Source organism: Sorghum bicolor, chromosome 9 (genome assembly GCF_000003195.3).
Source record: "Sorghum bicolor cultivar BTx623 chromosome 9, Sorghum_bicolor_NCBIv3, whole genome shotgun sequence".
Classification (NCBI taxonomy): Eukaryota; Viridiplantae; Streptophyta; class Magnoliopsida; order Poales; family Poaceae; genus Sorghum; species Sorghum bicolor.
Genome location: NC_012878.2, coordinates 56855298 through 56874000, shown reverse-complemented (window position 1 = coordinate 56874000; position 18703 = coordinate 56855298). Strand labels below are relative to the sequence as shown.

Here is an 18703-nt window from a genome sequence, read left to right as displayed (position 1 = left end):
GATTTTGGAGGAAACGAAGAGTCTATATTTTATATATATATATATATATCGGAAGTCCTAGCGGCCGGACATCCGGCTTCAGGGGTGCGTCCGGACGCACCTCGGATCCGTCCGAGTGTATGACTCCTCACCCCACGAAACCGTGTTCGCTCCTCGCACAAAAACAATACGACTCGTTTTGATCTGACCAAAACAACAGAGCACCTAGCGCCTTAGGTCCGTTCGACTCGGGTGTCACTCGCCAGTTAGGGCGGATCATCTCGCGCTCGCACGCAACCCGACCTCCCACCATGCCGCCATACCACCATCCCGCCGTACCGCCATACCACCATCCCGCCATGCCACCTGCCCTCTACCATTCTGTTGCGCCGCGCATCCCCTCGCCGCACCGCGCTAGGTGCGTTGCATCTTCACCACTCCCCCATAAAAAGTATTACTTGTTTGCAACATCAGAACAAAAAATCTACTACAGCATCATAACGAAGCGACTACACCAAATAGAACAAAGCTACTGCAATGCGAGATGCAAGATTAGAAAAAAACTAATTCAACAAAGAAATATCACTTGTTGCAACACCAGAACATGGCTACTGCAACAAAAGGAGAACAAAGCGCAATGCGAGAAAGCAACATCAAAGAAAAAAATACTAATGCAACCAAAAAAATTATTTGTTGCAACAGCAAAACAAGGCTACTGAAACAAGAAAAACAAAAGTGCAAGGCGAGATGCAACATCAGAGAATAAAGACTAATGCAACAACGAAATATTACTTGTTGCAACAGCAAAACGAGGCTACTTCAACAATAGAAAGAAAGCGCAAAAGCGAGATGCAACATAAAAAAAAGAATAATACAACAAAGAAACATTACTTTTTGCAACAACAAAGTAAGACTACTGCAACAAAACTTACTGAAAACCCTAATCAACGTCGTGTCCCTTAGATCTAGATCTAGATCTAGATCTAGATCCGAAGAGACGGAGTAGGGGGAGGAGGGGAACTTGGGTTGAGAGGAGGAGGAAGAGAAGGAGAAGAAGGATAAGCTGGATATATAGAAGGAACGCTCTACCGCGTTGGAGCCGTAGTTGTGGTTGTCGTCGTTCTTGTCTCCGGTGGAAGAAGTGGGAGCGAGATCTATTGGAACACCCAGGGTAAATGGAGGTTGCAGGAGAGAGAGGGATGGAGGGAGCACAGCCGAGCAGAGGCGTCAGCAAAGCTTGCACGCGGGTGCAGCATCCCGATCTGGGCGCGCGGCCGGAGAGCAGCTCGGGCGAGGGAGAGCGAAGAGAGCGAGTGCGTGCGAGAGAGAAGAGAGAGCGACTGGATGCATCTATTTCTGTCCGCTGGGGTCACGAGTTGGATGGGAGCGGATAGTCACGGCGGTTCGAGTCGTTTGTGTGTGTCCGTCCGGATTGGACGGACGTCTGTACAGTATCAATTCCGTATATATATATATATATATATATATATATATATATATATATATATATATATATATATATATATATATATATATATATATATATATATATATATATATATATATATTTTCTGGACAAAATGTCCATGGATCGGTTATCTCCGGGTTTGTTTTTTTTTTCTTTGCGACGATCTCCTGGGAATATCGAAAATTGATGAATCTGCAGCTAGTTCCCGAATTTTGGCGTTTCAGTTACTACTAATGCTGGTTCGGCGACGTCCTGATTTCTGTCTTCCCGAATTTTGGGCTTTCAGTTAAAGGCTGTTTATATATCATAGTAGTATAAGTTTTCGCATAAAAGCTCCAAAGTGATCAAGTGAGAACCTCGGGAAGGATATCCGTACGTGGGTCGTCCATGTATGAAATGTATCCGATCCATTTCAAAATTTTTATGAACACTATTATGCTCCTTACGTTCCAGAACACGTATGACGTTTTTATCCCAAGTTAAAAGTCTACTCCATAAATATATCATATCAGTGTATTACGTTTCAGAACGTATTACGTATTTCTTTAACCATGTTTATAATAAAGAGAAAAATATATCATATCTACTACATCAAATTAGTTCCATCAAATCCGCCATAAATGTATCTTAGCAGTGTATTGATTAAGTAACGTATATGTCAATGTATTTGTTGTTTCTTTTGTTAAGTTAAAAGTAGTTTCCATTAAATTAGTCATACATGCATTGGTTTCATCAATTTATTCGTTGCAAAATAGATGAGAAAGTATGACAAAAAAATTGGATAAAGAAGAACAAAAAATGTGATGAAGATGAAAAGGATGGTTTGTTTAGGCTCACGCGTAGTAGGGAGCACAACATGGCCCATATAATCAGCCCAAACCATTTCAGTGACCATGATATGGTCTAGCCCAATTAAAGATATGTAACAAAACACATATGAGAACTAGGCAGACCGCCACTCGAGCATGTCAGACAAAATCAGCCCAAACAGTTTCAGTGACCATGGTCGAATGGGTTTGCCCACTTTAAAGATGCGCAGCGAAACAAGGATGAGAACTAGGTGGCCGCCACTCGAACATGTTGCAGAGGAGAGCATTACATCTACCTTTAGAAGGACACAACCTCAATTCTAAAATACTCTCTATAATATATTTCTCAATTAATTATTTAGAAAACAGAAAATATAAAAGTACCTAAAGTTACCAATGATACTTTCCAACCATTGTAAAAGGGCTCTAGGGAAAAATATTTAAACCACCTACATTTTATTGCATTTTCTCAATTAACTAATTCTAACTATCACTAGTTGGGCCAATTTCCTTTTCAACAATAGTTCCATTGACACTCGCAAAAAAAAATAGTTTCATTGTGCTTTAATTGGCTATCAAATTAGTCCACGCAATTAAATTTTAAAGTAGATATTGAATAATGTCCAAGCAGCCATTACTCTATAGAAAACAAGTACATAGGTGCCTGGGATGCCTCTATAGAGACGAGTTGGCCCAACCGTTTATACCCTTTCATCTACAAAGTGTTTCTAAAGACGACTCCGATTTCCAACCATCTCTATAAATTAAAAGGCGGCTATGAACCGGAGCCGTCTCTAGAAATAGTTTCTAGATGTGCAACTCCTATTTTTAGAGGCAGCTCTATTTCTAATCACCTCTAAAAATCGATTTGTAGTGGTGGTTGAGAATAGAGCCACCTCTAGAAATTAATTTCTTCTAGAGAATACGGAAAATAGAGCTATCTATAAAAATCGATTAGAAATAGACTTATCTCTACAAATACATATCTAGAGGCTGCTAGGTGCAGCTGTAGTGGCGGTTGAAAATTGAGTCACCACTTAAAAAGCTCTTGTTGCCGAAAATCAAAGTGAACCATGCTTAGATGATTAGAAATATGTAATTTCCTTACCCGACATCTTGCTGGAATGAGCCAAGTTTTCTACCAGTTGATCCTCATTGTCTAGTAGAAAAAAAACTCTTTCTTTGACTCGCAACAGATATAAGATCTTTATTTTTTTTCTCAAATATACAAAAGCTTTGTGTAGTTTTTATTAAGATCGAGAAAAGGTTTTTATAACGACGCGCCGCAAGATGCATGAGCGTGCAGGGGTCCTTAGAATAAAACAATTTGCTCTTGCCTCCCTAGCTAAACATACAAGACCTCTATTACTCTAAGGAAAAAGAATGAACGTTAAGGTGATAAACAAACAAGTGTAGAATTGGAGATTTGTTGGTGTACTTGTAGGTAAAAATTTGATAAAAATTCACCTTCTCACGTCACACCGGTCAACGGCTCACCGGTAGGATGCGGTGATGCTCGGTCCGGCACCAGGCCATGATGAGGGCGCGAGCGCACAGGCGCGACTGGCCTTGTTTAGGTCGCAAAAATTTTCAAGATTCTCCATCACGTCGAATCTTTAATCACATGCATGGAGCATTAAATAAAGATAAAAATTAAAACTAATTATACAGTTTATCTGAAATTTGTGAGATGAATCTTTTGAGCCTAGTTACTCCGTGATTGGACAATGTTTGTAAAAAAAAAACGAAAGTGCTACAGTAGCCAAAAAACTAAAATTTTGCCAACTAAACAAGGCCTGAATCACGAAGACAAAAGGGCGTCGCGTCGTTGATGAGTCGGCAGGGACCAGAACAATTGATTTATTACAAGCAGGTGAATTTTGCGTTTCTGGGATTGTGTTGCCTGCTTGAGTCCACAACTACACGTGGACCACGTCCAGTAAGTGGGCTTCGGCTTGCTGGGCTTTAAAAAGAACAGTCTTTAATGTATAGTTTTATGGCACAGTTACCAAGACTATAAACTAGGTAACCGAGCTATATAAGTTTTATAGACATGAAACTCCTTCTTATCTGATGAAACTCATTCATTTAATGACCCTGTCAAGTCAGCAATTTTGCTTATGTGGCACCCTATTTAATGTGCATGACACTTCCATGAAACATGCATTGAGACTGGCCTAAAGAACAGGAGGGGTTTAACTGTTTAAGGCCCCTACTTTGCTTCTCTTTTTCACTTGAGCCTTAGCCATACTGTCTACTCCTTTGGTCTCAAGATACTATTGTTTTAATTTTTATGTCGTAAATTTAACTAGATTTATAGAAAATATATACAAGATTTATATTTCTAAATAAAATTATTGAAAAATTAGATTCAAAGATTTTTCTAATAATGTTAATTATGTACCATAAATACTAATATTTTTAATATATATATTTAATTAAAATTGTTTCTTGGAAAACGAGAACAACAATTATTTTTGGATGGAGGGAGTACTAGCAAGTGAAACATCCACTCTAAAATAAAACTAGCAAGTGAAACAAGATATGTATTCTCTTGTGGGATGGAATGCATTTGTCGGGGTCAACTTTTAAATTTTACCGGGGTCTAAGTTGGCGAGAGAACATAGGGTAAGTACTCTTTGTCCTTGGAATCGGAAGGTCATTGGGGTCGGCCAACTCTAAGTCTAACACACTATCTCTAATATTTTCTAAAAAGAAATAATAGGTAAATCAATAAGTTTCACAAGTCAATAGAAAAGTTAGCGGCATATTTGTTGGATTCATCCAACACTTTCTAAAATCTCGCACCTAAATTATGGATGATAATTTTGCATGAGAAATCTCAGACTATTTTCAAATTACCTTAGCTATACATTTGAAGAAAAAGCAAATTTCAAGTGCTGCCACTCGATGGAAGAAATGGGCAATGGCAGTGGCACTCATAGCTACAGATCAGACTCTCCACTCAATCGCCGTCACTTTATCCATTAAATCACTAATTAGGTCATGCTCCAAGGATCGACAAATAATGTCATAGTATATAGTCATAGGGATAAACATGGATGCACATGCACATATGATATATATAGTCAGTTTGAAAGGGATATCACCATAGATACCCTAGTTATTAGGAAGTAATGAAGTAGACTGATCGAAGGCTGATTGCACGCATGCATCGATCATGTGATTTCCATTTACAGCAGGTGCCATTCCATATATATAAATATAATTACTGATGGCCGCCAACCTTTATTTGTATCTGATCCCGATCCGTGCAGTGTTCACTGCGTGTGATCATCCCCATCCACATATATGTCTGCAGCGGTACAGCAACTTCATATCATCATATCATCACTAGTGATGAGGACGCCAATCATATGGGCAACTGATCAACACCGATCGAGCTATATATATATATACACACAGCCACATTTCTGTTCTGTACAGAACTTTGCTGCAATCCAAAGTTCCAAACTGGGACAGCTACTGTACTGTACTCAATGTATCTATCCAAGATTGTGTTATCTTCATAGTTCTGATCAGAATTGACCAGCAGAGTAGCAGACTCAATACGAAGTTCCAAACTGGGACAGATAGCCAGATATAAGCTACTGGACACCAAGCTCTGATCAGAATTGACCAGACCCAATGCCTCATACTACTGTTCTAATATATGTTCATTAACTGCGCATTGGTCCAGTATACCATCATCGATCAGTCTACAAAATGACCTTACTAGCTTCGGCAAGTTACAGAGAGTAACAGAAAGAGATGACTTCCATTCCATGAAGTAAAACTCACATTATTCATATAGGTCCTGTTTGGTACAACTCAACTTCACTAATGAAGCTGTCTTTTTACAAAATGGCTTTATGGACAACTTTTTAGATGAACCTAAGCTATTCTGGAAAAGGTGTTTGGTAAAATAGTTTCACCAACTACTTCTTGTATAGATGAGAGAGAGAGCTGCAATAAGCTACTTTTTCAGCTTCATCCCAACTCATGTCTTTGTGAGAGAAGAAGAAAAACAGCTTCACTCATGAAGCTGTTTTAGAAATAAGTGTTTAAAAAAAACAGCTCAAAACAGCTCATGAAGCTTTTGTGAGTTATACCAAACAGACCCACAATATCACTCTCTTGCTCTCCTAGAGCTGCTAACTAAACTTATTTTCGGACAAAGACAATAGTAGCTAGCAACGTGTCGTGAGACATGTGTAAGGTTTATCCTTCATCGTTCCATAGCAAAAAATAGGTCGACAGGCTGATCATTGGAGTCATTATTTCAGCATGCTGTTCTCATGAAGGAATAGCATGCATGGATCTATCGCATCTTTTGACCGATCCAGCTCCTTCTCCAGTGTGTGAAGTACCTCGATCGAGCCGTCAACAAGTGTCCACAACCACACCATCGACAACAAAACCAGGCCACTAAATTATCATGAACATTTTGAGGACATTTATTTATTTATCTATTCATGTATTTATTTTTTTCTGATTTTATGAGTGCTAGCTTCCCGGCAGTCTAGCCCTGTGCTATATATAGCTTCTATAGGATTTTTTGCAAATATATGGAAGGATGAGAAAGCAAAAGAAGTCATGCATTAGTAAGGAAACAAGAGTCTAGGCTCTTTGAGTGCCCTGATTCCAGAACTGTGAAAGAGCCTACCATGCATGAGAGTATCTACTTGCTAGGTCTGTTAGATGATAGCATATTTAGAGTGTGTAGGTGCATGCAACGACATGTTAGAATCACTCAAGTGTAGCGTGTGGTGTTTACCGCATATTATTTTACAAGGTCGTCCACTATCTCTCTAGCTCATAGCCTCATACAGTACATTGTATGCAGTGGATCAATTATGTAGAAGAACTAACACATTGACTTCACTGTGCTTTTATAGTTTGTGGTAAGTATATATATAGACACGGTTGGGTAAGCAATCTTTTATTGTTATTATCTACAACTCGTTGAATTAAAGGTGACATATAGATGCTTAGAATATACTCCCTCCGATCCGTATAGGAAATAAAAGTCGTTTAGGACATGATTGTGTTTAGCAAGAAGTCATTAATTAAGGGGTATTTTCCATGTTTGCCCTTATCAAATACGTCTGTGGGTGTCCTCTAGACGAGAAAGAATTGTAGCTGGACTAGTTGGGCAGGTGGGACTTGAGGCCTGCGGGCAGGGTCCAAGGTTTGAATCCCTTGGCCGATGTTTTTTTAATTTGTTTTGACGCGATCGAAGAGCCAAGGGTATTTTAGTCTAGAATAGGGCTCCACATGCACAATGACTTCTTTTTAGCCAAGCGGTCAGGACCACTTTTATTTCGTATACGGAGAGAGTATACTTACATATAGTATCATAAACATGGATTAGCTGCTACATAGTTTTTTTTTTACTGATTTGGCAGTAAGGTTGATCTAGAGCCTAGAGGGAAAAGAGAAAAACAATATCTTCATGAATAATTGAAGAAATAGCCCGGGTACAAAAATTATACGATTAGTGGAAAATAGCATAAGGTGGGCTTATTATTTGACACTACTATGGGCTCTATTTATTTTTTATAAGGTGTGTTAGGATTTTAGAATCCTCCTAAATTATACTTTGCTTGACCAATATTTTTCTAGCAGTATATCATCAAATCTACGACCAAACCAAAGTTTTACAAAAGACATGTAAAATAAGAATCTATTGATCCATCTTTTGTGCACTAAACATCATGCATATTTGAATTCATAGTTAAATTTACACCCCACATTTTGGAATGGAGGCTATACTTTTCCAGTCCACTGTTGTAGGTACAAACTAAATCAAATCATCATCATAAGTTTAACAAAATCTTAATAATAATGGTAATAACAATGATTACAACGATGATATAAAATTCACTGAGTTAAGTATAGCTCAGCTTTTTAGGTTTGTGGTGAAACCTATCTATCCAGATTCAAATCCTCGACTTTAAACAGATGTTTTGCATTTTGCTAGAGATTGGTAAGCATGTACCCATCGACAGAAAGACGTCTATAGTGACTTTACAAAGCCCGAAATCAGTTTTTTTGGATATACACATAGGATAAAGTGCGTGAGTATGTGTTTGTACCCTCTATATGCTGTGATTAAAAAAAAATAAATCCCCACCACTTAAGTCTAAAAATATATCTTGAGTAGGCAGTATTTTGCCGTTGTCACCGGCAAGTGTTGACGCCTCCGTCCCTAGCTCGCTCTTTACACAAATCCACGCAAAAACCACACGGTTCGTGTCGCCTAATAAATCTTTAATTTCAGAACAAGAATCAGTATACGTACGTACGTGCCACTCCAGGTCTCCAGCCTGTAGCTACCTTTCCGCCGCCCATGCCATTGGCAACAACGTCGCACTCCACATCCTCAGTACGTACTCCTCACTCCTCGGCATGCAGCACGTACGTCTCCCTCGCTAGCTCTCGCGCACTTGTGCCGACGACTATCTCATTAATTCACGGCAACAAACGCGTGTACCGATACACAGCGATCTCCCTGACGAAATTTGTGCCGATCAATAATAGCAACGCTTTGTTAACCGAAATGGCCGGCGTACGTCGCCGATCTCGTGTATCTTTCCAAGCATCATCCTCCTCTTCCTCTTGATGATTCCTTGCAATTCTCAACCAGCAAAATCCAAACGGCAACGAAAGCACACTAGCTAGCAAACTGTGACGATGAATGCGTTACTAGATGTAGCTAGTGCTAACAAGCCAAGCCTAGCCAGCGAGCTGCGTAGCTATCAGGACACGATCAAAACATGCTCGAAGTGCCCGGCTGGATGCGTGCGTGCGCCCTGCCAGAGCCTATCTATACACCCGGCCCGGCGCGCCGGGCGTCCTGCAGCGCGCGCAGTGCCGTGCTTTTTTTTTTCTTGCCAGGCCGTGCCCGTGCGATGTGACGGCGCCTTTGCATGGCTGACGCGCGCGCGCACAGGCACAGCGGCACGGCGTCGACGTGGAGGCGCTCGGCGCGCGTGGCCCGGCCGCCCCCCGCCCGCCTGCGCGCGAGGTGGGGTGGCCGCTCTGGCCTCCCACGCTCCGCACGTACGGCGTGTGCATGCACCGGGACAACGCCGCTCGCCGCGCGTCCGGCCGGCCGGATGACCACGGCGGCTCGCGCGCGACGACGCCGAGCGGCGAGCGCGCGCGCGCTTGCGTCTAGGGGTCCCCCCCCCCCCCCCCCTCCGATCGTTGGCGACGACGAATCCTTGCCATTCAGCTCAAACGACCTCTCCGTAGTCGTCGTTATGCATGATCTGTGGCAATCTTTTCACTTCTTTTTTCTAATGAACATCTTGCAAGTTTGCGCGCCTACTACGGATGGGCCGGTCACGACATGTTTTTTTTGGAGCTTTTCAGGTACCGTACACGTTTCTCCACTTTGTCTTGGGGTGAGCCTCTTGTAACGCACGCCAACACACTGAACGCGATGGTGCGTATGTAGCACAAACTTGCGTGTGCTGTAGCCTAGCTAGAGAGGGTGTAGTGTAGAGAAACATATGTGGGGGTGTGTGAGGGCAGGATGGTCATTTCTCTACTATCAGCATATAAATTTGGTACAATTTTCATGATTCATTCGCAGAAGAATGTATGATATAGCCCTCTGTCCCATAAAATGAGTCGCTATGGACTCATGCTAATCAAATTTTATTAAATTTGACTAGATTTGTAAAATATATTAGTAAAATTTGCATCCCTAAGTGAATTTATTATGAAAATATATTTAAAAAACTATCTAATGATTCTCATTGTGTACCATATATATATATATATTCAGTAAAGTTAAAGAAAGTTAGCTTCTTAAAAAGTGAGAATTTTTATGGAATGGAGAGGGTATGTGATAATTTAAAATGATAGAGTATGTCACCTTTCAAAAAAAAAATTATATGTGTTTTTCAAGAACAAGACTTCACGTGTACTTGTTACGAAAAAGAAGAGAGTGCTGAAAGAACGGCTTATACGATGCATTTATAGGAGTTCATAGCGCAGCTTATAGAACCACAGAGGTAGCAGTTAAAAGCTTAAAACACACGAGAAAGAAAGAAGCACAGTAGGGACTAGGGAGAGGGCCCTCCGCCACAACCTGGCCTAAAGGGAAATAACAACACAGAGGCTGCCAACAGGGGAGATGAAGCCATCAACCAAAAGAGACGACTATGACGACAAAATATTTGTCCGAACAAGATCAACAAGCAGCACGACGACAAAGCATCCGTCAAAGATCATGGGGCAAAGTATCTGCAAGACAGGAGCAACATCGACGACAAAGTATCCGCTCAAGAAGCAATGACGACAAAGCATTCGTCGAGAAAGAGCACAAGCAGCCAAGTATCCACTATGAACCAAAGCACTATAACTACACCAAACGGCCGAGCTGGACAGACCAAAGCAAAGAAAGAGTTGAATCACACGCAGTCACAACACAACTATGAGCAACTCCGGCAAGAGAGGCGAGACGACAATACAAGTGCTCCAATGCAACAAAGGCTCTAAGAAGGGGATGATATCCACCTATGCCAACAACATTGCGCAAGAAGGACTTTCTTCCTCGAACCACCCCTAATGACCTGCACAATGAACATAAACTTCAACATAGAAGATAGATGGCACCATCTATACCACTGCCAGTGGCCCTGAAGCAAGATACTAGACAGAGTTTTCACCCAAAAAATGATCGCCTAACCGGCCGACTCAGCATAGGCCACCACTGTCTGCCCTGAAATGCACTAGAGAGGCAAGGCCAAAGCCTCTAGCGCTAAACGACCACCGCCAGCAGCAAAGTCGGGTGCACACCTTAGTTGCCAGATCTAGCTGCCGCTGGGGTGCCGAACATGGCCTCGCCAAGCCAAGGCCTAGCCCGACCGCCACCACCAGCCACAGCCAGGTTGCTGCCGCTAGGCGTAGCCAGGCTAGCACTGTCCAAGGCCAGCATCCTCCACCTAGCGTGGGTGGCTGTTGGCCAGCATCCTCCACCTAGCGTTGTTGAGGAGGAGAGGGTGGACGACAGACTAGTCACGGCTAGCGCCAGATTCCCCCATGGGCCCAAATTCGGCCAGGCAGCCACCGTTGGAGGCAAGCACGCACGGCCCTAGAGCCGCTTTCGGCCATCTGGATGAAGCCACCGCTGGCCGCCATTGAGGAGGAGGTTGGATGGGCGAAAGGCTGAGCGTAGCTACCAGACGCTATATCTAGCCCCTAGGGGCTCGGATCCATCTGTCTATTGTCGAAGTTGAAGAGGGGGGAGGGAGGGGGAGACGTGAACTGATGCTCTTTTTTGGGTCTATCGTGGGTCGCCACATGCCAGAGGGTAGCGACGACGACCAAAGGGGAGGCAGGGAGGGGTGGAGCTAGGGTGTCGGTGTGGTCGCCCTTGAGGGAAGGGAAGGGATGGGAAACCCTACTCATATGTGGTATGTTTTGTCCTAGTCTCGCAAGAATGTCCCCACCAAACTTATTTGGAGAATGAGCAAGAGAGAATGTTGTGGCTGATGGTTTCTAGCTCCTAGTCGTACACAAAGGAGGACCCGTTTGCTTGGAGCCCGTGCCTATGTGGACATTTTCTATGTTTCTAAGACGTACATTATGTACACTCTTGTGTTGAACGTGGGTATGATAAAAATCTAGAATAATGTGGCACTTCCATTCCTTTTTATGTTTTGCCAAGTTCAACTTCCGAATCTGCACTTGTGCAAGCATGCATGTGCCAGCAGGCAATGTCGGTAAAAAGAAAATAGCTAGAGCCATGGTTCCAATTTCTGCGTTTGTGTAAGCAAACTTCCCTCTCAGACACCGCAAGGACGCCATGGTTTTCTCATCTCGGGTTTCGGCACATGCTTACATTACACCCGCCGCACAAAACACCGCACGTGAACGTTTGGCGAAGTCGCCATCTCATGCTCTTTCCTGCTCGATCTGCATAATGCATGCATGCGTGCGTGTAAATTTAATAATCCCTCTTGGAAATAGATAGAAGACAATCCGGGCCAGGAAACAAATCGAGAAAGAAAGCATGATTTCCATCCCGTTTTGCATTGCATGCGCATCCACCCATTTTGATTTTTTCCCCTTTCCGATTCCAACCCAAGCACAATCTCTCCACCGCCCCAAGTTGAAACAAAATCATCCAATTCCGAACGAATTCAATGGCCGGCCATGAATGAATTTCATATGGCATGTGCGTAGCGCGGCTAGCCGGCTGCTAGCTACTACCATAAATAGTTCGATTTTGACTGAAATTATGGTATGCGCTATACTAAAGATTGGTGGATTTGATTCTCTACACCCTTGAGAGGCTTGAGAGTAGCAGTATATGAATGCACTGCTCGATCCGTTTTGAAACCATCTTGCAGAATGCAGATAGCTAGACACGGAGATTATATTCATTGGGGACTATAGATAGATATTCTATATTCTACCTAGTAGCTATAATAATTATTGACTTTGCAGTTATTTTCTCGTATTAAATGCTTTGCCTCTTTTGAATCTAGCTAGTTTATCAATATTGGATTAATGGATTCAAACAAATGATTATAGGATCCAAATAATTTTTCATTCAATTGGAAACATCCTTAATGTCAAATCAAGAAGGAAGATGTTGGAGTAGCACATACTAAAGCAAATTCGTAAGTGAGTTTTTTTTTGAAAGAAAAAAAAAGAAAAGAATAGTGCAATATGCAGCAGCTCATGAGTTAGCCCAATATCCTATATTTAGTGGTATCCTAAATTTTCCTCTGTTGGCCAACCTATAATTATGTGAGATATGTTAAGTGTTGGAGAAGAGAAATATTTAGAAAGGATTTTTTGTGAGAATTGTATGAAGATTTATTAGAAAAAAAAACAAATTTAGGAGAATTTCCTCTTACAGCTTAGCTCAATTAGCAAGGAGAACAAAGCATTGTGGAGGTGCGGATGCATAGTAGTGATCCTTCTTGTGTCAGCGAAACATGGCATCTTCTGAATATAAGTTCAAGATCAAGAAAAAAAAATCTACCAACTACTTCCTCCATCCCAAAATAGATGACGTTTTTTGACTTTTATATACCATGTTTGACCATTTGTCTTATTCAATTTTTTTTTACAAATAATAAAACAAATAAGTCATTATAAAGTATATCTAACGATAAAATAATATTTAAACAGAAAATTTTAATAAGATTAATAGTCCAATAAGATGTCTAAAAATAAAAAAAAACATCATGTATTTTGGAGTGGAGGGAGCTAGCAGTGCATTATTTTCTTTCTTTTACAGAAAAAGAAAGAAGGTAAGAGCATCTCCAAGATACTCTTTATATCTTTCCTAATTTATAGTAATATAGATTTTGGTGAAAATACATCCATGTCTTTTTAATTGGATATTCAAATATAGATATCCTCTATTGGGGATTTCCTTGCTAGCCAAAAGATAGAGTGCGAGGAACCTAAATCATGATTTAGAGAGTATATTTTAGAAAAGGTCTCGGAGAGTATAAAGATATGGAAAACAAAATTTACTTAAATGGCTCTTCAAATAATGATTTAAAGAGTATATTTTTGAAAAGCTATTGAAAACGCTCTAACTGAAATTCCAATATTGCCAAATCACGTGCTCGGGGAAAAAAAATTGCTTACAATTACAAGGAAGAGCATATCGGTCCTATCTATATATTCCCCATTTGCCCCAGTACCCCACCTCGACAGTCATCTCCTCTCATCATCGCGCAAAATCCGTGCGCAGCCGCGACGTTGCCCACCGCCGCCATCCGATCCTCCTTCCTCGACTAATCGTCTGCGACAATGGCCACAGCTGCCGGTGGAGCCATCGCCGGTCCGACGGCTTTGTCGCGCCGTCGGCTGCTGCTCCTGACGGCGAACTACGTCGCGCTGCTGGTGGGCTCCGTCGCGTCGAGCCTGCTGTCCAGGTTCTACTTCGCGCACGGCGGGCGCAACCGGTGGGTGGTGACGCTGGTGCAGTCGGCGGGCTTCCCGCTGCTGGTGGTCGCCGTCCTCGTCGCCCGCCGCCCAGCCGCCGCGCCGCGCCCGTTCACGTGGTTCTCGAGGCGGTTCCTCACGGCATGCCTCGTCATCGGCGCGCTCATGGGCGCCAACAACCTGCTGTTCTCGTACAGCACGTCGTTCCTGCCGGTGTCGACGTCGTCGCTGCTGCTGTCGACGCAGCTGGCGTTCACGCTCGTGCTGGCCGCCATCATCGTCCGCCACCCGCTCACCTTCGTCAACCTCAATGCCGTCGTCCTCCTGACCATCAGCTCCGTGCTCCTGGCGCTCCGCTCGGGGGACTCCGGCGAGAACCCCGAGGGGGGCAGCGCGGCGCACTACTTCGTCGGCTACGTGGTCACGCTGGGCGCGGCGGGGCTGTTCGCCGCGTACCTGCCCGTCATGGAGCTCCTGTACCGCAAGGCGGTGTCCGGCGGGTTCATCCTGGCCGTGGAGGTGCAGGTGGCGATGCAGGCCATGGCCACGGCGGTGGCCGCGGTCGGGTTGGCGGCGGCGGGAGGGGCCCGCGATGATGTGGCGCGCTGGAAGGGCTCGGCGGCGCTGTACTGGGTGGTGGTGCTGACGCTCGTGCTGACGTGGCAGGCGTGCTTCATGGGCACGGCCGGTGTGATCTACCTGACCTCGTCGCTCCACAGCGGGGTGTGCATGGCCGCCGTGCTCACGGCGAACGTGCTGGGCGGCGTCGTGGTGTTCGGCGACCCGTTCGGCGCCGAGAAGGGCATCGCCACCGCGCTCTGCGCCTGGGGCCTCGCCTCCTACCTCTACGGCGAGTACACCAAGATGAAGAAGGAGGTGGCCGCCGTCGCCGACACGTCCGCCGCCGACGCCGACAGCGTCCGGAAGAGCCTCACAGCAAGCGGTGGCCCCGGAGACGAGCTTGAAGCCGTCTGAAAACAAACAAAACAAACGAACTAAAGGCCACAGGAGCATGAACCGTGTGATCAGGGAAGAAGCAAGAATTGCAGCTGAAAAGGTGTAGGTGCAGTGGTTGAGTCATGTTAGATCGACGATGGAGTAGGACAAGAAGGGGCCGGGTGTGCAAGTAACCCAACTTGAAACTGATCGGCAGCTCTTGTGGCTGCTAGCGCTACAAGCTAGCTAGTGAGGTTTCGCTGCTTTAAATGATAGAGGTTTAATGTAGTATGGATGGGTAGAATACATGATGTAAAACCAGCTGTTGTTCCACCATACTCTACTTATTGCCATCAATAGCTGCTATTCAGGATATTTGACCAGTCTTTTTTGTAGTGTTTTTTTTTTTTTGGAATCACAGTCAAACATAGCCGTTTACATATGGTCGTCTCAGTGTTCATGGGTACATCATCTAACACCAGAAAATTAGAGCTATTAAATCTTAAAAGGAAAATTTTAAAATTACTAGCACTCACGTTAAGTCAAGAACTTACTTGATTTTTTAGAGAAATGCTATATCTCAACCGGTTGTTTCTTGGGATTCAATCAACCGAATTTGTATGCCTCCGATCCGCGGAGGAAGCCCGATCAGCCGTCTGATACATCGAACAGCTCCGCACTCGCGGCTTCCTCCCCGCTCCGCCTCTGCCCCCAGGTTGCCGAACCCAGGCCGCCGTCATGGCCATGCCACGGGCGCGGGCGTGATGCAGTGGGTGGCTTCACGCTGCCGCTCCGCTTCACGTACGCCATGGATTGCTGGTCGTGCAGCGAAATGGTAGCAGGATCCGTAGTTCGGTGCTACTTCAAGGTGACCGGCTCTGACTCTTAAGTGCCGATCATGTTGGTGTAGCAGTAGTGCTATTGTTTATTTTCTTTCTTCCTGTTCTTCTCTGCTTTCTTGTCTATTTGTAAATTTGTGAACAATTTGATCGTATTTATGAACAATTTGACATATATTTCTTTGTATTTGAAATCCATAGAAAAAAAATTTGTAAGTTCTTTTTTGAAAATTTGGCATATATTTGTCTAAGATGTTGTGTTATCCCAAATTACATCACTCTGTCTAGTAAATTACAGTAAAAAATCATTATAAGTATAGTAATAAGACAATGTAAATATAGCTAGATGACGGTGTAAGTGTATATAAAAAATTCAGTTGACACGAGGGATCAAAACAACTGAACGTTACCCAGACAAATCCATTTTTTAAGCTCTACCACAAAAAACTTTTGGCTTAGGTTATCGTAGATCTTCCTTTTCTTTGTTCTCTCATGCAGTGAATTTAACTGTTCATTTATAAGGTAGCATTTTTCTTGAATGAGGAAGAGGATCCACACCTAGATTGGATCTATTGCTCGTTTAGAGGGGTTGTTCGGTTTGTGGAATTAAGTAGTCCATCAGTGTCTCGCACTTTAGGCCTTGTTTAGTTCCTAAAAAATTTTGCAAAATTTTTCACATTATCCATCACATCAAAATTTTAGACGTATGCATGGAACATTAAATATAGCTAGACAAAAATAAAAACTAATTAATCTATGATTGAATAATATTTGTCAAATACAAACGAAAGTGATACAGGACTCATTTTGCAAAAAAAAAAATGGAACTAAATAAGTAGTCCATCACCATCTCGCTTTTTATTAGTTTTTTTATTGGTTTGTGAAATGGAATCTGTTGATTTATCATCACCTCATTTCTCACAAACTAATAATTAGCACTAGTACGAGAGATAATGTCATTCCACTAAAATTGAGGAATGGGCTCATGATGCATCAACATCATGCCATCACCCTATCTAGAATGGGTTCACCAAACCAAACACTCCATTAAAATACCATGATTGGATCATCGTCTCCGACTTTTGGCATATGTCCAGTGACAAGTTACACAGGAGGTGGAGTGTCGCTGATACACAATCATACAAATGTTTGCCGCATGTGTCCACATCGCATGCCAATCTTCATTGTCCACAGCTCCTAGGTGCCTTGCATGCAATATATAGTTTGGTCTTTTTCTTTTGAAACAATTCAGAGGATTTTTTTTCTTTAATACAATGACATGCATTTATCCTGCATATATGCTCAACGAAAAAAGCAATTGTACTAGAGACTTCATATACACATCCGGGTTCCCTGTGTGTATATATGGACGACATACGACAACCCTTTTATTCTTTTATACATCTTGGTACATCTGACTGTATATGCTTGCGTAGCTGCAAAACGTCAAACAGAGTCTCGTGCAGCGGATGCATGCACGTATGCATCACGTACACACAGAGAAAGTTGGTCTTCCTGTATATTGCTCTGTGCATGAAACATTCCAATCACATCCCAAGTTCAGCTCAGGTACATGAACTTGCAGGCGACTTTGTGTGTGATGGGATTCAGTGGATAGCTGCACATCCTATATATATATATATATATACCACCCTAGCTGCTAGCTTTCTGCAAGGTGAAGCACTATAGTTATGGGGGTGTATGTGTATATGTGGTGCTTGATGTGGATTGACATATGTACTGTAGGAGTACTTGTGAGCTCAAGATGAGAGCTACGCTGCTGTGTAGTGGCCATCTGGATCTGGTTCTGTTCCTGCGACGTCGAGCGCTTGAGAAAATGGGCAGCAGGGAGGGAGGGAGGAGAGGGAGCTGAGCTGGAAAAGAGCATATTGCCAGCGCCGGAGGCTTGACTGCGAAAGGTGATCCAGTTCCAAACGGAGATAGCTACAGCTGCACACGCACATCGAGGTGGATGGCACTAGCCATAGTGCTGCTATACATTTATTACTCACTCCGTTCCGAAGCAGGAGATGCTAATTTAGGCCGTGTTTAGTTTAATTTCGTAACACCGTAGCACTTACGTTTGTTTATGTTATTATTGTTCAATCATAGACTAACTAGACTTAACAAATTCGTCTCGTAAATTCCAACCAGACTGTGCAATTAGTTTTTATTTTTATCTATATTTAATACTCTATGCATGCGTCTAAAGATTCGATGTGATGAGAAATCTTCAAAAATTTTAGGTTTTGGGTGGAAGTAAACAAGACCTTATAGGAAAATTAGGACTTGTTTAGTTCATTCAAAAATCAAAAAATTTTCAAGATTCTTTGTCACATTGAATTTTGTGAGACATACATGGAGCATTAAATATAGATAAAAATAAAAAATAATTGCACAGTTTGTCTATAAATCGCGAGACGAATCTTTTAAGTCTAGTTACTCCATTATTAGACAATATTTGTCAAATGAAAACAAAAATACTACAGTGTTAAAATCTAAAAGTTTTTTAGATCTAAACAAAGCCTTAGTCCTCCCTTAGACGATCCTTTACTGCAGTAAAAGGCCTCTACCGCATAGGGAGTCTGATGCGCTGAGCGGCCACTGCCGGTGTGCACAGGCATAGCTGAACACACTAAGGGGTGTTTAATTCCCCATAAAATACAAAATGTAAAATCTCAACTATTTCGGAATGATAAAATGCAAAATATTAAAGTTTTCACGGTTATGTTTAATTTCATCTA

The 18703-nt window shown here is 42.7% G+C and overlaps 1 protein-coding gene across 1 annotated transcript; it reads left to right on the top strand.

The window, feature by feature from the left end:
• LOC8074571 (probable purine permease 4) lies at positions 13773-15453 on the top strand. Its single transcript, XM_002441449.2, has one exon. It carries the CDS (start codon positions 14050-14052, stop codon positions 15157-15159), a length of 1110 nt encoding a protein of 369 aa, XP_002441494.1. The 5' UTR covers positions 13773-14049; the 3' UTR covers positions 15160-15453.